This window comes from Tachyglossus aculeatus, chromosome X2, assembly GCF_015852505.1.
Source record: "Tachyglossus aculeatus isolate mTacAcu1 chromosome X2, mTacAcu1.pri, whole genome shotgun sequence".
In the NCBI taxonomy this organism is placed as follows: Eukaryota; Metazoa; Chordata; class Mammalia; order Monotremata; family Tachyglossidae; genus Tachyglossus; species Tachyglossus aculeatus.
The window spans coordinates 23165902-23186855 of record NC_052100.1 but is presented as its reverse complement, the minus strand read 5'-3'; the positions used below and the strand labels follow the sequence as shown (position 1 = coordinate 23186855).

The 20954-nt window shown below is 43.2% G+C and overlaps 1 protein-coding gene across 1 annotated transcript; it reads left to right on the top strand.

The window, feature by feature from the left end:
- The first annotated feature begins 2102 nt into the window (after positions 1-2102).
- Positions 2103-3591, top strand: LOC119949694 (homeobox protein DLX-4-like). The gene is made up of 3 exons (XM_038771608.1): positions 2103-2188; positions 2401-2687; positions 3061-3591. The coding sequence occupies exons 1-3, from the start codon at positions 2113-2115 to the stop codon at positions 3136-3138; spliced, it is 441 nt and encodes a 146-aa protein (XP_038627536.1). The 5' UTR covers positions 2103-2112; the 3' UTR covers positions 3139-3591.
- The last annotated feature ends 17363 nt before the right edge of the window (positions 3592-20954 follow it).

The following is a 20954-nucleotide window of genomic DNA, read 5'->3' as shown; positions in this document are numbered from 1 at the left end:
GTCTCTGTGATCCTTGTATCGACACCTTTTACAGGGTGAGAACTCACCCAGGTTGCTGACACTACTTCAGGAATCGAATTTTCAGCTACTGGAGTTGTGTTCACACGATTTGATGGGTGGAATACTTTCACCCACTGCAACCAAGGAAACAACCTCTTGGATTAGCCCATATTTTACTGGCCAGCAGGATTCCCAATTGCTCACTTTGTTTATTCCTGTCCCTCCACCTTCCTTTTTTGGTACCATCTGTAATTTACCTTATCACTACCCTTAGAGGGGATAACAAACATAAAATATTACCATTATTAATCTTTATAGAATGCCTAAGTAATGAAGAATACTCAACTGGGTACAATGAATTTTACAGTTAATATATGAATTGGATGTAGTCGCTGCCAAAAGGATTTTACAATTTTATTTTATAAGAAAAAAACCCTACATTTAAAATATCCTAACTACCTTATCTCTCCCCACCCCCACCAAAGCCCCAATGTTTCCAATCTTTACGAAGGATCCATGTTCCCTTTTTAGTTTACTTTCCATTATAGCTTTATATTGATCCTTAGAGAGAGCCTGGCTTTCCCCTTCTTTAAATGACCCATTCACTTCCCCATTTCCCACCATTCCTTCCTTCCCCAGACCTTCCTTTTATTCCTGCCAATCTCATTTCCATGTTGCAGCTCAATTCTGCTTCCTCTGATTAGCTCAAACCACCAACCAGCTCCGATCTTGCAATCCCCCCTTTGTCGCTGACACGTTCAGCTCTGATACAGTGTTACCTGGGACCAAAAGGTTTGTTCCCCAAGTCCAAATCGGAGAATATTGAATTTCCAGAAGGGAAGTCACCTTGATATTTTGTCTGCTCTGGGAAGGGCAAGAAGGTGCTTGCCAATGGAATGGGAGAGTTTAGGGGTTTAAGGCTGGGTGATATTTTCCAGACACCCTTGCTGTTAGGTAAGCCTTCCCCAGAAGGTGATCTGGATCATGACAGGGGTGCAAATTGGGTTTTGGGTGTGTCTGGGCGCCCCCATCTAATGGTCGTGCACAGTCAATGGGGTTGATTTACAATTCCCCAGTGAGCTGAGTCCTCTGATTGGTTTCTACAGGCGGGATCTGATTCTTTGGGAACATCTGCCAGTCATGTGATACAATTTACTGGCCAGCAAGATTCCCAGTTGTTCACTTAGTTTATTCCTGTCCCTCCATCTTCGCTCTTTTGGTACCATCTGTAATTTATTTATTTATAGTAATGCCTGTTTCCCTCTTTAGACTGTAAGATCGCTGTGGGCAGGGAATGTGTCTGCTATATTATTATATTGTATTCTCCCAAGCACTTAGTAACTGCTCTGCACACAGTAAGTGCTCAATAAATAAATCTCCCTACACAGATACTTTGCCTATTCTATTTCCTTCCAAGACTCCTTCTCCTCCACCTGTCATTTTCCCGACCAAGCCATCCAGCCCTCTATTCTCCATCCCTCCCCATTGTTCCCTTTATGTGTGATAGCTGGCAGGAGATTTAGTGCCTTCACTAGTGACATCCCTGTAATGTGTCATTATTTAGGTTAAAATTGGTCTATGGACAGCTAAGGGTGTGATGGAGGATCTTGTGATGAGCTTCTATTCACTCCTAAGCATTTAGTGCAACGGGTCGCACAAAGCAGGCACCCAAGAAACACCCTTGATTAGTCATACTGATAGTAACGATTCTGAAAACAAAGGGAAAAGGAAAACTTCAAATTGGGAGTTCACACCTTCCGTATGGATCTGTAGCTAGACTGACAGGTAAGAAGGTGTGGGAGACTCACCTCCTTAGAGTCACATAAAGCCTTCTCTCTTCAACCTGTGGCCGCTGAGGCCATCCAATCTCTCCAGCTGAAGAACGATGGTGGCAGTTCTGCCCGAAGTAAGTTTAGCGCGGATCTCGCGGGACCTAGGAGGAGGAGCTCTGATTGGTATCAGGAATATCGTGTCGTGGTCCAGGGTGGTGTATGAGCGTTCTACCATTGCAACCGCTAACTAACCGCTTTCTCCATTTCCCTTCTCCAGCCGCTAGAGGTGATTCCCGACAGGGCCAGTGACATGTTCCGAGTCATCTTTGGCTACCTTCAAATGATTGAGGATTACCCGGACATGCAGGTGACAGCAGCGGAGAAGGAACCCGAGACTTTCTGGAGTTTCTCCCAAGGTAAGATTTCCTAGAGTTCTGCTTGAATTCTTGTTATTCTTCCTCACCTTAATTGTTTACTTTCTGATTTGCCTTGTGAGTGAATCGCGTGGGTATTTTTTTTTCCGTTATTGAGCTTCATCTCATAAAGGACTTGGGGAACGAAAGACAAAACCGCAGAGGAGCCAGGTCTCTCCCCTCCATCCCGCTGATGATCATATTTTACTTTACAGGAATCCCAGAAGTGCCCATGGCTCCACCACCCATTCAACCTCCTCTGCTACCGGCGACACCTCGATGGAACCCCGAAGGAAGCTCATGTTTCCCCAAAGTTGAGGACCAATGGGAAGAAAAAACTCCGAAGAAGCCAACCGAGCCAAAATCCTATGACAAGAGGAAATGGGTCCGATTCAGTGACCTCCAACTTTCAACTCTCAGGTCAAGATTCAAGGAAAATATTCTCTTGACACCCCAGGAAGCAAGGCAGCTGGCATCTGAGCTGGGGCTAACACGGGCACAGGTAAGAAACTCATCTCTTCTCAATGAACTTAAATCTGTGACCTCATTCTGTTGCCAATTCCCTCTGTGAATCGGTATACGTTAGGTGAATTTTTGATTCTGACGATCTCTGCCTCTCTCCCTTTCCCACACCCCTCACTCCCAGTATCCCTCCCAGATAAACCCTCTCTTTCAGATCAATCAATCAATCGTATTTATTGAGCATTTACTGTGTGCAGAGCACTGTACTAAGCGCTTTGAGATATCTTCTATTCCTTGAGACACCCAAAAAAGAAAGAGCAGAATCGAACTCAACATTAATTTTCATAGATATGAAGGAAGTTTAATCATCATAACAATTTGATATAACTGTGATGTTATGTTTGCCTTTGTAGATTCTAAGCTGGTTCAGAAACCATCGGAAGAAATTCAAGAAATTGAGTGTCCTACAACAGAAGAACTTCAGAAAATAATTCTGGAATTTGGCTTTCAAAAATGTGTTTTCCTCGGACTCGTAATTACGGAGCAAGTGATATTGAAGATAATGCCATTCCAGTGTGAGAGATCTTGTAGAAACTATACAGAACAAAACTGGGTAGGAATGGACAATACTGTCAGCAACCCCAACTCGTTTTTTTTCCTTCAGGATCAGTTTTCCCGAGGCCATTTTCCATTTTCCAGTGCATGGGGCGTCCCATTTGAGTTGGTGGAAACTCGGAGATTCAGTTCTGCGTGGGGATCACAGTGGGAGGGGAGTGTTGGCATGCTGGGATGGAGCTATCTGTTTACTGAGACCTTTCTTCTGCCCTGGACAGAAATGCTTGGGAATGCACTCTACCATGTCAGTTGGGGGTCATAGCGTGGGTCAAGGGATCCAAGGCCCCACAGCATCTACCATTCCAAAATGGACATAGGGTCCCTCGTTAAGTGTGGAAAAATGTATTCGTAGATTTTATGGAATGTTCTATTTTAATGAATCAATAAACATTTGAACTTCTTTCTAATGGCTAGACCTTGTCTGTTTAGATGAAACTGAGCGTGTCAAGGTGTTTGTTTCTCAGGGATTGCCAGGGAATGTAGCATTTTGACCCATGGAGGTAGATCAGGGATGGGACCAAAGCTCATGCAGAGCTAGGATTGGGATTGGGAGGGTGGGAAAATGATAAGTGCTCACATCAGCGTGATAGCAGTTTTGATGGAGAGGAATGAGTTGATTCTAGAGATCTTGTGAAGGTAGAGATGACAGGATTTCATGATAGATTGAAATGTGGGTTGAATGAGAGATGAGTCGAGAATAATACCAAGGTTATGGACTTGAGAGACAGGAAGGACAGTGGTGTTGTCTACAGTGATAGGAAGGTCAGGGATAGTACAGGGTTTAGGTGGGAAGATGAGGAGTCCTATTTTGGACACGCTAAATTTGAGTGTCCACAGAATATCCAAGTAGGGATTTCCTGAAGTCAGGAGGAATTGTGAGACTGCAGAGAAGGAGATAGGTCAGTGGTGGAGAGGGAAAAGCAGTAGGAGGGAATTATTGTAGATGGAAAAAAGAAGGGGACCCAGAACTCAGTCTTGAGGCACCCCCACAGTTAGAGGGTGGGGGAACCTACAAAAGATACTGGGAAGGAGTGGTCGGAGAATCCTTCGGATTCAGGGTCTCTTAATCATCTTTTCCCCCACTCATGTGTTAGAGGCTTATTCTTTGGTAGCCTTTACCCCAGACCCCAAACGTCCAGGGTATCCTAACCCTTATCTGGGATCCTCTCTGAACCCTCCTTGTGCTCTGTATCCACTCAGGGACACAACACGAATTTTCTGTGTCTTACACTCTTAGGCACACAGCTGGCCGCCCCTCACCTCCAAGTTGGCTTTCTTCTCCAAGTACTATCTCTCCCCCTTCCCCACCACTCTCACTCTCTCTCTCTCTCTCTCTCTCTCTCTCTCCCCCCCCCCCCCCCCAATCAAGTTTTTCTGATTGGTTCGACTAAAGAAAGACAAAGGGAGCAGAGAGGGATGTGAATCTGAGATGTGATCCCAGAGGGAAAAGTACCCTGGATACTGAAGATCCGAAGGGAAGGTTTCGGAGACCATGAAGCTGGAAACTGGGACACCTTGAGAGAAGAAGAATGCACCACAAAAACGAGTGCCCCAGGATATATACAAGAAAATAAAAAGGATTTTGTTGAAAGTGATAGAGCGAGGAAAAGGCCATTTAGATAGAAAGTCTGTGCTATTTGTTACCTGATTAATGAGCGAATCATATTTGCTCCATTAGAATGTAAATGCCTTAAACAAGGAGCCATTCTCCTCCATCTTTCGGTGGCTTCCCAGAAAACACCCGTGCTTGGAATACCTTGGCTTTTACTATAGGATTTTGCTTGACACGTAATAAGTGCTTAATAAATATACTACCACCACTACTACTTTTACTACTACTACTCTACTACTGCTAATAACAATAATAATAAGCAATAGTAAAATAATCTGGGAGTGACAAGGCCTGGGATTGTCCAGCCAGAAAAGCTAGGTGCCACCAAAGGGCAGTAGTTCCCAGTAAGGTCTGGGGATGAGGAAAAGACTATCAGAGAGAGAGTAAGCGCTCAATAAATACGATTGATGATGATGATGAGAGAGAGGAGGACTGGAGGCAGTGCCAGCTTCCAATGATAAGACAGCCATCTCAGGGACATCTGTCACAGTGGGAATGGGCAACGAAGCAACAGAGCAGCCTTGCAATTCTGTGAGGCTTTTCTACTCAGAACCTTTGAAGAAGTTGGAAACTCACTAACCAAAAAGATTACTTAGACTTTGAGCCCTGTGTGAGATGGAGACTGTGTCCATCCTGATTATCTTGTATCTACCCCAGCACTTAGCACAATAGTTGTCCCATACCAATCACTCAATAAGTACCTTTTAAAAAAAGATTAAATCTGCTATTTGATTGCATTTATATCTGTTATATCCATTTCTCTATAGAACTGTAAATAGGTACTAGATTACCAACAATGGATGAAATTATGTTGAAGAAATGGAAAGGTCCATATGTTAATAATAATATATGGTTGCACAAGTCCCCCCACTTCTCAAAAACCTCCAGTAATTGCCTAACCCTCTCTGTATCATAAAAAAACTTGTCACCATAGGCTGTAAGATATTTAATCAGCTCTCTCCCCCGCACTTATCTTTGCTCCTCTCCCACTATGACCCAAACCTCTTGCTTCACTTTTCAAATACCAACCTACTCACTGTGTCTCACTCTTGTCTCTCTCGCTGACCTCTTGTTCTCACCCTCTTGCCTGAAACTCCCTCCCTTTTCACATCCTGTAGCCACTACATTTCCTACCTTCACTAAAATTTTGACTAAAATCACATCCCCTTCAGGTTTTGACTAACCTTTCATCTCCCCCATCCTATTTCTCCCACTACTGCATCACTTGAGCCTTCACCCCCTAAGCACTTAGGTCCAGTGCTTAGAACAGTGCTTTGCACATAGTAAGCACTTAATAAATGTCATTATTATTATTATTATTATTATTACTCACCCCGATCGACCCCTTCCCCAACCAGCACTTACATACATATCTTTAAACTTGGTTGTTCTCCATTACCTGTAACTTATTTTAGTTTCTGTCTTCCCTGCTAGACTGTAAGCTCCTTGCGGATGGAGATTGGTTCTTCTAAACACTATTGTACTCTTCCAAGCACTTAATGTAGTGCTCTGCATAGAGTAAGGGCTTAATCAATATTATTGTTCAATTGATTTGAATGATTGATCTAAAAATGTATGGAGGAAGAGTCAATAGCAAGTGTCCACAACACTTTTTTTTTTGCAGAAGAGCCAAACAAAATGAAACCATTTGAGCAGTTGAGAAGTATTGTGACCTAATAGATAGAGCATGGGCCTGGGAGTCTGAAGGACCGGGGTTCTAATTCTGGTTCCACCACTTGTTTTCTGTATCACCTTGGGCAAGTCACTTAATTTCTCTGTGCCTCAGTTACCTCATCTATAAAGTGGAGGTTATGATGGTGAGCCCCATGTGGGACATGGACTGTGTCCAACCTGATTAACTTGTAGCTACCCCAGTGGCTAGTACAGTGCCTGGCATATAGCAGGTACTTAACTAATACCATAAAAAAGAAGTTGCTCAGCAAATGGCCATACAATTATAGATGAGGCTCCATCATAGCAATAGCTGTTGCTACTGGGGGTGGAATGAGGGATAGGAAAGGGGAAGGGAAGGGGAGGATAAAGGGAAGGACTAGAGAATGACCAGGAGGGGAGAAGGGAGAAGGAAGAAAAAGAGAGAAGGGAGAGACAAGGGAAAGAGAAAGAGAGGGAGGAAGGAGAGGGCAAAGGAGGGGAGGGGAGGGGAAAGAAGAGGAAAATGGAGGGAAGGGGAGGGATGAAGAAATGGGCTTGTCTGGGCAGTGGTCCCCTTGGGGCCCCCACTTAGTCATGAGGTCCTGCTGAGGGGCCACATTAAGCAAAGCAGGTGATGTCATCATGTGAGGCTGTGGACCTGGTGTAATGGGTGTGATGTCATGGGCGTTGTGGTCAGAATTTTTTTTCCAAGTTTTACCCCTGGTATTAATCAATAGGCAAATATTCAAATACAGTTGTATCATACTTAACCCCTGAAAAAACAAGCACTGATATACTATGGCAATTAACCATTATATTTTTTCTCTTGTTTTAATTAATCAATAATAGTTATTGAGCTAATAATAATAATGATAATTGTGGTATTTGTTAAGCCAGAAATAGCATGGCCTAGTGGAAATAGCATGAGTCTGCAAGTCAGAGGACCTGGTTCTAATCCTGACCACATCACTTCTCTGCTGTGTGACTTTAGGCAAGTCATTAAACTTCTCTGTGCCATAGGTTTCCTCATTTGTAAAATGGAGATTAAATCCTATGCCCTCTTACTTACACTGTGAGCCCCATGTGGGGCAGGGACTGTATCCAGCCTGATTGTCTTTTATCTACCCGATCACTTGGTACAGTCAATGGCACATAATAAAGGTTTAACAAGTACCATTATTATTATAAGCACTATATCAACTATTGTACTAAGCACTGGGGTAGATACAATTCAATCAGGTCTAACACAGTCCCTGTCTTACTTGGGGTTCACAGTTTAAGGGGGAGGGAAAACAGGAAGTGCTTGAGAGCTTGCAGTAGAATTAGTCATTTTTTTCTAGTGGTTAATATTGTTTACGATTATTTCTTCATGCCGATTTTAGTTGTTTTTAGGTTAGAGCTGTCATAGCTTTCTCTTACCCTAACCCTAGCCCTAGCCCTAGCCCTAACCTAAAATTTGCTTTCTTAGGAAAGCAGCATGGCATAGTGGATAAAGTACGGGCCTGGGAGTCAGAAGGTCATGGGTCCTAATTCTGGTTCTGCCACTTGTCTGCTGTGTGACTTTAGGCAAGCCACTTCACTTCTCTGTGCCTCAGGTACCTCATCTGTAAAATGGGGAATAAGACTGTGAACCCTATAATAATAATAATAATAATAATGACAATAATGACGATGATGGTATTTGTTAAGTGCTTACTATGTGCCAAGCACTGTTCTAAGCTCTGGAGCACTGTTCTAAGTGCAGGGACAATTTGCTTGTATCCACCCTAGTGCTTAGTACAGTTCCTACCACATAGTAAGTGCTTAACAAGTACCATTATTATTATTAAGTCGTTGTCTTCTTAAAGGTCTTGTAAATTATCTTCTGGTAAAGTTGTATATGGGTTTCAATGTGCTTTTAAATTCTAAAGGAATCTGAGGGGCACTTAACCTAAATTAGATATGACAATGGTGAAGCCTTATTTTTTTCCTCAGGGCACATTGCTGTAACACTTCACTGGTCAAAATATTTATTGAGTTCCTACAGTGTACAGAGCGATGCACTAAGTGTTTAGGAGAGTATAATTAGTAGACACCACACCCTGCCTCAGAGAACTTTCAATCTAGGGTGGGGAGGTAGAGAGAGTGGAGGAATCAGACGCTTAAATAAATGAGAGCTAGGAGAAAGTAATAGAGTAGATCTCTATTCTGTATTCCCAGGGAGAAGGGCCTGGGGGGAGAGTGTAAATCCTCAAGTACTTAGGTGGTACGGAAGTGCTATAGTGACAATAAGTGTCTTTTATAAAGTGGGGAAATTAATTGGGGAAGGCCTCTTGGAGGAGACAAACAGTAGGGCCTAGTGGAAAGAGCATGGGCCTGGGAGTCAGGGAACCTAGGTTCTAATCGTGTCTCCTCCTGCCCTCAGGACATCTCCATCTGGATGTCTGCCTGCCATCTAAAACTCAGTATGTCCAAGACTGAACTCCTTATCTTCCCTTCCCAACCAAATAATGAATAATCATTCATTCATTCATTCACTCAATCGTATTTACTGAGCGCTTACTGTGTGCAGAGAACTGTACTAAGCACTTGGGAAGTACAAGTCGGCAACATATAGAGACGGTCCCTACCCAACAACGGGCTCACAGTCTAGAAGGGGGAGACAGACAACAAAACAAAACATGTAGACAGGTGTCAAAATCATCAGACCAAACAGAATTAAAGCTATATGCACATCATTAACAAAATAAATAGAATAGTAAATAATAGAGTAAATAAATAGAGTAATAAAACCGTACAAATATATATACGAGTGCTGTGGGGAGGGGAAGGAGGTAGGGCGGGGGGGATGGGGAGGAGGAGAGCTGCTGTGCTTCTGTTTCCCATCTGTCCTAAGAAAATTCAAAACTTGTTCTTCCTCTCCTATAGGCTTTGAGCCCTGAGTGAGACAGGGACTTTCTCCAACCCAACTACCTTGTACCTTCCCCAGTGCTTGGAATGTTAACAGTTATCACCATTATTATTATTACCATGTGATTTAAAAGTTTAAATGATCCCCTCGTTGTTTAAAGGGCCGCTTGTTTGGGCTGCAAATGGTGATGGAAGTGGCTGAAGCTATTCAGGAGTGGTGTTCACTAGGTAGGGAGCCCTAACCCCGTCCATCCCGGGAAGAGGAGAACCGGAGAGAGTTAGCACCCAGCAAATGTTAACAGGGGTCCGCGCTCTCCTCTGTGACATTGGGGACTACTTTGGCCAGGAATTGGGGTTTAGAGATCCCGGTCACATGTGGTGGGATAGACTTGCCTGGTTTGGAGGATATTCGTTACATTTCAGACTCTTTATTGGATACACAGATGTTGGCCAGTGGCATCATTAGAGGGCACCAGAGGCCAGGGTTTGAAAGGGTTTGTGAGCCTTATGGAGGCCATGTGACAAATGTCTGCTAGAGGGCAGCAAAGAACAAAAATGGAATAATTGCCAACCTTAGATGAATTCCAAAATTCTCTTTGACCAAAGGCAGTTTGCTGATGTGAGTTGCCCAGTGAACGCGCGTTGCAAATTAGCAAACTACCTGAAACAGAATCATATTAATTTGGGAAGCTCTGGCCTAAGCCATTCAACGGTTTCACAATGGTTTTGGCAGATTCTGCTCTGCAAAACGTTAATCAGGTGAAATCCAGTGTTCTACACACAGTAAGTGCTCAATAAATACCATTGATTATGATGTTGTTGATGATGATGATCCCTCAAGATGATCCCCTAAAGCAGTACTTTATAGAACCACCTGACCAGTTTGCTCCAAACTTTAAATTATGAAGTTGCTGGACCTTTGGAGCAGGGGATGGCATCAGGAAAAAGGGAAGTAGGGCTTTGAGCTGAAAGTCATATGACACATCTACATGTAAACCCGTTTCAAGTAGAGGAAAGTATCTTGACTCTGTCTTTCACAGAATTTTGGGGGTATTTTTGAACTGGACCAGGACTATAGAGGAAGAGGTGGATCCATTGGTTGCGTGGAGAAAAGACAGGGGCAGGTGAAGAGAATTTACAAGTAAATCATGACTTTCTCTCATTTTTGATTATTTGGGAATTAAATGTTAGGAAGCTGCTGCTTTTGACTCTTGTCTTTCTCTCTGCACCGTAAATCAGTCAATCAGTTTCTGCTGGATACTGACCCAGGTGCTGAAGAAGATGGCTGCAAATTGTAACAACCTGCTTAAACAGTATGAATTAAAGTGGGTCATTGTTTTATCAACAAAGTATGTTGCCAGGTCATTAGTGGAAAGAAATGGTAGGCGGCAGCTTGGATGGGGGTTGGAGGAAGGGGCTAAAAGTCTGAAACAGCTGGCACTAAGCACTGGATGAGATACAAGAAAATCGGGTTAGATGCAGTCCCTGTCCCACATGCGGCTCACAGTCTAAGTAGGAGGAAGAACAGATATTGAATCTCCATTTGACATGTGAGGAAACTGAGGCACAGAGAAGTTAAGTGATTTGCCCAAGGTCATACTGCAGGCAAGTGGCAGAGCAAGGATTAGAATCCAGGTCTCCTGACTTCCAGGACTTGGAAGGACACCTATATATAGATATAGGAAATTAACAAACATGGTTTAAAGATCTTTATGATATGCTATGCCCTTTTCCTGCATTTTCTCTACTGCAAATATCGTATCAGCTGTGCTGCAATTTGGTCTGAAGCTACCTGGAATTTCAAGTACTGTACAGTGAGACAGTAGTCCGTTCAGAAGGATTCTGGGTAGAATATACTGCTAACAGTGGAAAGCAATGAGATTCCCTTGTAGCCTCTACAGTTAAATATCATTTCTTCTTGAAGATGGTGATTATCAGAAAGTCTTTGAGACTTTGTGTCATTTCTTCAGTGATATTTTTGTTGAGGAAAAGCTCATGCTCATCTGAAGATTAGGTCCCCTCCTTGCTTTTAGATATATTCAGGAATGCCTGAGTGCTTTTCTGTTTTTCATGCCTTTCACTGTAAAGTTCATTTCCTAAATATAGGAGCCAAGGTCATGACTTCACATTCTGACTGATTTTCCTGACTAGAGGGCCTTCTTTTTGACGTTGAAAGGCATATTTAGGAGTTCACTGTAGTATTTTGCCATCTGTGGAGGATTCCCTCTTTTTCCATGATGAAAGTGTATTCCAAGTTGACCTATTTGCCTGTCCCTTGGCATGTTTTTGTACACTTCTTTTTTGCTGCTAACATGAAGAATCGTTGGGTGTTTTTGATACTTTTCTCTATTGTAAGTAGTTTTTAAAAATAATTTCTGAGTCATTTTCATCAAACCAGTGTTGATATTGTCACTTTTTCATACTCACTGTTTTTCTGGCTGCCTGGAAGCTATTGTCTCCCAGAAGTGTTCATTTCCTTGTTCGCACCAAGGTTTTCTTCATTTCATCAAGGGCCTTGCTTGTTTCTTTATTTTCTAGGAGCTTGATATTTAGTCTTCTTGATGGTTTGGCTGCCACTTTTCAATGCATTGTTTGTACTAATATCTTGAGTTTGGAGCTTATGAGTCATAGGTCAGTCCAGCTCCCAGCCCCTTTCAAGGTTTTAATTATCCTTAAGCCTTTCAAGTCCCTTCAAAGGACAATGTCTATTCTCACAAGTCTGAACTTGATGAAGAAACAGAGATCTGCTATGCTCTGCATTTCTTCATCAGCTTCGTCACTTCACACCATGCTCATATTTCATTTTAATTGGTGCTCTAGCTGGGAAGAACATTCTTTTGTTAACCTCAGTGATGAATGACAGGAACACCTAGTCAAGTATCACTTGACTTCCAAAATACTCTGTACTTTGTAGTCCTAGATGACAAGGGAGGATGGTGGTGGTGTAGGCAATGATAGGAAAGTTTGGAGGAGAAGATATAGGAGGAAAGATGAGTCTTTGCTATTCTGAGTTATGGTGCCAGTGGGTTAGAGGTGTCCTTAGAGGTGGGAGGAAATGTGAGAAGTAAGAGGATGGAGCTGGTGAGGTTGACTTGGGGGCCATCTGCATAATAGCATTGCAGAAACCATGTGAGTAGATGAACTCACCAAGAGAATGAGTGTAGAGCAAGAAGAGTAAAAAACCACAAAGTGAGTGTTGTGTGATACTCACAGTTAAAGGGGAAAGGAAGGGTAAAGAGCCAGCAAAGATCATTATGTCAGTAAAACTATGGCATCAAATTAATAACCACATTCATATAACAACAATGTTTCATTTACAATCCACTGCATACTGTGACTCAAGGGGGATTGTGATAGGTTTCTGAAAATTCAATTTTCTTTCCAAATTTTTTGGCATGAAAGTTCTCTGTGGGAATGCCATTAGCTTTCTGAATGGGGTGAATCATAGGTATGAAAGTGAAACATAGTACATTTTTAATAAAGGTGTGAGATCCATCCAAGTCTCACATCCAAGCCGTCACCAAAACCTGCCGGTCTCAGCTCCGCAACTTTGCCAAGATCCGCCCTTTCCTCTCCATCCATACCGCTACCCTGCTCATTCAAGCTCTCATCCTATCCCGTCTGGACTACTGTATCAGCCTTCTCTCTGATCTCCCATCCTCGTGTCTCTCCCCACTTCAATCCATACTTCATGCTGCTGCCTGGATTATCTTTGTCCAGAAACGCTCTGAGCATATTACTCCCCTCCTCAAAAATCTCCAGTGGCTACCAATCAATCTGAGCATCAGGCAGAAACTCCTCACCCTGGGCTTCAAGGCTGTCCATCACCTCGCCCCCTCCTACCTCACCTCCCTTCTCTCCTTCTACAGCCCGCCCCGCACCCTCCGCTCCTCTGCTGCTAATCTCCTCACCGTGCCGCATTCTCGCCTGTCCCGCCGTCGACCCCCGGCCCACGTCCTCCCCCTGGCCTAGAATGCCCTCCCTCTGCCCATCCACCAAGCTAGCTCTCTTCCTCCCTTCAAGGCCCTACTGAGAGCTCACCTCCTCCAGGAGGCCTTCCCAGACTGAGCCCCTTCCTTTCTCTCCCCCTCGTCCCCCTCTCCATCCCCCGCATCTTACCTCCTTCCCTTCCCCACAGCACCTGTATATATGTATATATGTTTGTACATATTTATTACTCTATTTATTTATTTATTTATTTATTTAACTTGTACATATCTATTCTATTTATTTTATTTTGTTAGTATGTTTGGTTTTGTTCTCTGTCTCCCCCTTTTAGACTGTGAGCCCACTGCTGGGTAGGGACTGTCTCTATATGTTACCAACTTGTACTTCCCAAGCGCTTAGTACAGTGTTCTGCACACAGTAAGCGCTCAATAAATACCATTGTCGATTGTTGTTGATCCATGATAGGACCATTACTTGGCAACAGGATAAATACTATACTATTTGAGACTTCACCCTCCTTGAAATGTCAGTTTAGTAGAAATGTTCTCATAGTAGAAGTCATTTATGATTCTTGAATTAAGAGTTCAAAGGGAACAAAGTATATTTTTGCCAGTTCAGAAGGACTGGGGCTGCTGAAAATATGTGTGATTGTTATCATTGGAATTAGATAGTTTTGGATTGAATTTGCATAGCAAATCTAAACTTTGTTGCCTATACACATTTGCAGGTTGATGGAAGGTAGAAAAAGGCCATTTTTCACAGTCATGAGCCATGAATTGTTGGTATTCATCCTGAGTAAACTGATAAATCAGTTTATCAATCAGTGGTATTTATTGGGTGTCTGTTGTATTTGAAACTGCTTCAAATTCATCCTTACTTGCTATAACTCTGCCTTCTCTTCTGCTGAGCAACTCAACTTCTCCTCTTTTATTGACTCCTATGCCCATTGTGCCCACCAACTGTTCTAGATTTTAACTTCCTCCTGAAACCCCAGTGTCTCACCTCCCCATCTCTCACACCTAATGATCTTGCCATTATTTAGTTGACAAAATCCAAACCGTCAGGCACAAGATCCACAAAATATCCCTTTCAACTTCCTAGTTCTCTCAATCCCCCAAATGAATCACCTCATCCTTCTCAGCTGTCCCTCAAGAGGATATCTTTCTCTTTCAAAATCTACCCCCTCCACTTGCACCTCTGAACCCTCTCTTCTCATCTTTTAAAAACAAGTGCTTGTGCTACCTCTTCTCCCTTCTCTCCATCTTCAATCTTTCACTCTCTGATGACTCATTCCTCTCTGCCTTGAAATATGTGAGGACTCTCTTCTATCCTAAGAAATCTCTGGGCTTCTGATATCATTCCATCTCCCATCTGCCCGCCACCTAAAACTCGACATGTCCAAGACTGAACTCCTTGTCTTCCCTCCCAAACCCTGCCCTCTCCCTGACTTTCCCATCACTGTTGATGGCACTACCATCCTTCCCGTCTCACAAGCCCGCAACTTTGGTGTCATCCTCGACTCCGCTCTCTCGTTCACCCCTCACATCCAAGCCATCACCAAAACCTGCCAGTCTCAGCTCCGCAACATTGCCAAGATCCGCCCTTTCCTCTCCATCCAAACCACTACCCTGCTCGTTCAAGCTCTCATCCTATCCTGTCTGGACTACTGTATCAGCCTCCTCTCCAATCTCCCATCCTCTTGTCTCTCCCCACTTCAATCCATACTTCACGCCGCTGCCCGGATTGTCTTTGTCCAGAAACACTCTGGGCATGTTATTCTGCTCCTCAAAAATCTCCAGTGGCTACCAATCAACCTATGCATCAGGCAGAAACTCCTCACCCTCGACTTCAAGGCTCTCCATCACCTCGCCCCCTACTACCTCACCTCCCTTCTCTCCTTCTACAGCCCAGCCCGCACCCTCCGCTCCTCTGCCGCTAATCTCCTCACCGTGCCTCGTTCTCGCCTGTCCCGCCGTCGACCCCCGGCCCACGTCCTCCCCCTGGCCTGCAATGCCCTCCCTCCCCACATCTGCCAAGCTAGCTCTCTTCCTCCTTTCAAGGCCCTACTGAGAGCTCACCTCCTCCAGGAGGCCTTCCCAGACTGAGCACCCTCCTTCCTCTCCCCCTCCTCCCCCTCTCTATCCCCCCGCCTTACCTCCTTCCCTTCCCCACAGCACCTGTATATATGTATATATGTTTGTTCGTATTTATTACTCTATTTATTTATTTATTTTACTTGTACATATCTATTCTATTTATTTTATTTTGTTAATATGTTTGGTTTTGTTCTCTGTCTCCCCCTTCTAGACTGTGAGCCCACTGTTGGGTAGGGACCGTCTCTATATGTTGCCAACTTGTACTTCCCAAGCGCTTAGTACAGTGCTCTGCACACAGTAAGCACTCAATAAATACGATTGATTGATTGATTGATTCTCCTGTTCCTGTCCAATCCCCATGAATGGGTTATGCACACCTATTAGCTCTATTTCCTATCTTCTGAATCCCTTGTTGACCTTCTATAATCTGGTTTTGACACACTTCACCCCTCCAAGACCACTTTTTAATGGTATTTGATAAGTGCTTAATATGTGTTAAACACTGTTCCAAGTGCTGGGGTAGATACAAGTTAATTGGATTGGACACAGTCCTTGCCTTGCATGGGGCTCACAGTCTAAGTAGGAGGGAGAACAGGAGAACTGAGGAACAGAGAAGTTAAGTGACTTGCCCAAGGCCACACAGTAAGCAACTGGAAGAGCCAGTAGTAGAATCCAGGTTCTCTGACTCTGAGACTTGTGTTTTTTCCATTAGGCCATGCTGCTTCTCTTTCCAAGGACACCCAGTGGCATCCATCTGGCCAAATATCACTTACTGTACTCTATCCTAGTATCCCTTGATTTCTCAGCTGCCTTCAGCACTGTGGACCACCCACTCACTACTGTTTTTTCTGTACAGTACTCTTCCTGGTTCTCTTTAGCTCTCTGGCCAGCCCTTCCCAGTCTCTTTTGATAATTTCACTTAGGCACTTCCATATTCTCTTGTGTATGGTAACTGTATTGTAACTGAATAATTGGTGAAGCCGAACACTTGGGTATCTGGTTCTGTCTTTTCAGTGATGAAAGTAGGCTGGCACTATCATGCTGTCACAAGACATATTGGCATGGTCTACGCAGCATTTGGAAACATCAGCTCTGAAAGGCAAAAGGAGTCGGACTAAAGATAAAGCTCAATGTTTATCAGGCTGTTGTTGTCACAACATCACTAAATGATCATCAGATATGCAAGGAGCAGATCTGGAAGACTCAGGAGCAGATATTACATTGGAAGACCCAGCAAGACTCCACAGTGAATTTAATTTGAGAAATGAAAGACAGGGAGGAGTCATAGATGATATCAAGGTTGCAAGCTTTAGTCACAAAGATGGTGATGCTGACAACAGAGATAGGGATGTTGGGAGGAAGGGAGGGTTTGGGAAGGGAGTTGACACATTCGGTTTTGCACATGTTGAGTTTGAGGTTTTATAGGGTCACCCCAGTGGAAATGTCTTGGAGGCAAGAGGAAATGAGGTATTGTCTAAAATAGGGGAGAAGTCAAGGTTAAAGAGATAGACTAATGAATCATTTGCATAGAGAAGATAGCCCTGAATAGGGGTAAATTTATGGAGGGGCATATAAGGATTGATTTGTCCTATATTACCTAAATTGAAGACCTGGAGGGTGAGCGATTATTTTTAATGGTATTTCTTAAGTGCTTACTATGTGCCAGACACTGTAGTAAGTGCTGTAGTAGATACAAGCTAATCAGGTTGGACACAGGCCATGCTCCACATGGGGCTCACAGTCTTAAACCCCACTTTACAAATCCCCACTTTACAGATCACAGAGAAATGAAGTGACTTGCCCAAGGTCACACAGCAGACAAGTAGCAGAGTCAGGATTAGAACACAGGCCCTTCTGACTCCCAGGACCATACTCTACTCATTAGGCAACACTGCTTCTCAGGATTTAACAGGATCTCAGATCTGATACCTGTTTTTATAGAGGTGCAAGTTTGGGAAATATCCAGGCTTCTGAAGTGAGATGAGGTCATCTCTGCTGGAACCTATCTTCCATCGCTTACCACTTAAAACTGCTAAACCCCTCCGTTAGAATGTAAATGCCTTAAAACAAGGAGCCATTCTCCTCCATCTTTCGGTGGCTTCCCAGAAAACACCCGTGCTTGGAATACCCTGGCTTTTACTATAGGTTTTTGCTTGACACGTAATAAGTGCTTAATAAATATACTACCACCACTACTACTTTTACTACTACTACTCTACTACTGCTAATAACAATAATAATAAACAATAGTAAAATAATCTGGGAGTGACAAGGCCTGGGATTGCCCAGCCAGAAAAGCTAGGTGCCACCACAGGGCAGTAGTTCCCAGTAAGGTCTGGGGATGAGGAAAAGACTATCAGAGAGAGGAGGACTGGTGGCAGTGCAGCTTCCAATGATAAGACAGCCATCTCCGGGACATCTGTCAGAGTGAGAATGGGCAACGAAGCAACAGAGCAGCCTTGCAACTCTGTGAGGCTTTTCTACTCAGAACCTTTGAAGAAATTGGAAACCCACTAACCAAAAGGATTACTTAGACTTTGAGCTCTATGTGAGATGGAGACTGTGTCCATCCTGATTATCTTGTATCTACCCCAGCACTTAGCACAATAGTTGTCCCATACCAATCACTCAATAAGTACCTTTTTAAAAAAGATTAAATCTGCTATTTGATTGCATTTATATCTGTTATATCCATTTCTCTATAGAACTGTAAATAGGTACTAGATTACCAACAATGGATGAAATTATGTTGAAGAAATGGAAAGGTCCATAAGTTAATAATAATATATGGTTGCACAAGTCCCCCCACTTCTCAAAAACCTCCAGTAATTGCCTAACCCTCTCTGTATCATAAAAAAACCTGTCACCATAGGCTGTAAGATACTTAATCAGCTCTCTCCCCCGCACTTATCTTTGCTCCTCTCCCACTATGACCCAAACCTCTTGCTTCACTTTTCAAATACCAACCTACTCACTGTGTCTCACTCTTGTCTCTCTCGCTGACCTCTTGTTCTCACCCTCTTGCCTGAAACTCCCTCCCTTTTCACATCCTGTAGCCACTACATTTCCTACCTTCACTAAAATTTTGACTAAAATCACATCCCCTTCAGGTTTTGACTAACCTTTCATCTCCCCCATCCTATTTCTCCCACTACTGCATCACTTGAGCCTTCACCCCCTAAGCACTTAGGTCCAGTGCTTAGAACAGTGCTTTGCACATAGTAAGCACTTAATAAATGTCATTATTATTATTATTATTATTATTACTCACCCCGATCGACCCCTTCCCCAACCAGCACTTACATACATATCTTTAAACTTGGTTGTTCTCCATTACCTGTAACTTATTTTAGTTTCTGTCTTCCCTGCTAGACTGTAAGCTCCTTGCGGATGGAGATTGGTTCTTCTAAACACTATTGTACTCTTCCAAGCACTTAATGTAGTGCTCTGCATAGAGTAAGGGCTTAATCAATATTATTGTTCAATTGATTTGAATGATTGATCTAAAAATGTATGGAGGAAGAGTCAATAGCAAGTGTCCACAACACTTTTTTTTTTGCAGAAGAGCCAAACAAAATGAAACCATTTGAGCAGTTGAGAAGTATTGTGACCTAATAGATAGAGCATGGGCCTGGGAGTCTGAAGGACCGGGGTTCTAATCCTGGTTCCACCACTTGTTTTCTGTATCACCTTGGGCAAGTCACTTAATTTCTCTGTGCCTCAGTTACCTCATCTATAAAGTGGAGGTTATGATGGTGAGCCCCATGTGGGACATGGACTGTGTCCAACCTGATTAACTTGTAGCTACCCCAGTGGCTAGTACAGTGCCTGGCATATAGGAGGTGCTTAACTAATACCATAAAAAAGTAGTTGCTCAGCAAATGGCCATACAATTATAGATGAGGCTCCATCATAGCAATAGCTGTTGCTACTGGGGGTGGAATGAGGGATAGGAAAGGGAAGGGAAAGGGAGGATAAAGGGAAGGACTAGAGAATGACCAGGAGGGGAGAAGGGAGAAGGAAGAAAAAGAGAGAAGGGAGAGACAAGGGAAAGAGAAAGAGAGGGAGGAAGGAGAGGGCAAAGGAGGGGAGGGGAGGGGAAAGAAGAGGAAAATGGAGGGAAGGGGAGGGATGAAGAAATGGGCTTGTCTGGGCAGTGGTCCCCTTGGGGCCCCCACTTAGTCATGAGGTCCTGCTGAGGGGCCACATTAAGCAAAGCAGGTGATGTCATCATGTGAGGCTGTGGACCTGGTGTAATGGGTGTGATGTCATGGGCGTTGTGGTCAGAATTTTTTTTCCAAGTTTTACCCCTGGTATTAATCAATAGGCAAATATTCAAATACAGTTGTATCATACTTAACCCCTGAAAAAACAAGCACTGATATACTATGGCAATTAACCATTATATTTTTTCTCTTGTTTTAATTAATCAATAATAGTTATTGAGCTAATAATAATAATGATAATTGTGGTATTTGTTAAGCCAGAAATAGCATGGCCTAGTGGAAATAGCATGAGTCTGCAAGTCAGAGGACCTGGTTCTAATCCTGACCTCATCACTTCTCTGCTGTGTGACTTTAGGCAAGTCATTAAACTTCTCTGTGCCATAGGTTTCCTCATTTGTAAAATGGAGATTAAATCCTATGCCCTCTTACTTACACTGTGAGCCCCATGTGGGGCAGGGACTGTATCCAGCCTGATTGTCTTTTATCTACCCGATCACTTGGTACAGTCAATGGCACATAATAAAGGTTTAACAAGTACCATTATTATTATAAGCACTATATCAACTACTGTACTAAGCACTGGGGTAGATACAATTCAATCAGGTCTAACACAGTCCCTGTCTTACTTGGGGTTCACAGTTTAAGGGGGAGGGAAAACAGGAAGTGCTTGAGAGCTTGCAGTAGAATTAGTCATTTTTTTCTAGTGGTTAATATTGTTTACGATTATTTCTTCATGCCGATTTTAGTTGTTTTTAGGTTAGAGCTGTCATAGCTTTCTCTTACCCTACCCTAGCCCTAGCCCTAGCCCTAACCTAAATTTTGCTTTCTTAGGAAAGCAGCATGGCATAGTGGATAAAGTACGGGCCTGGGAGTCAGAAGGTCATGGGTCCTAATTCTGGTTCTGCCACTTGTCTGCTGTGTGACTTTAGGCAAGCCACTTCACTTCTCTGTGCCTCAGGTACCTCATCTGTAAAATGGGGAATAAGACTGTGAACCCTATAATAAAAAAAATAATAATAATAATGACAATAATGACGATGATGGTATTTGTTAAGTGCTTACTATGTGCCAAGCACTGTTCTAAGCTCTGGAGCACTGTTCTAAGTGCAGGGACAATTTGCTTGTATCCACCCTAGTGCTTAGTACAGTTCCTACCACATAGTAAGTGCTTAACAAGTAGCATTATTATTATTAAGTCGTTGTCTTCTTAAAGGTCTTGTAAATTATCTTCTGGTAAAGTTGTATATGGGTTTCAATGTGCTTTTAAA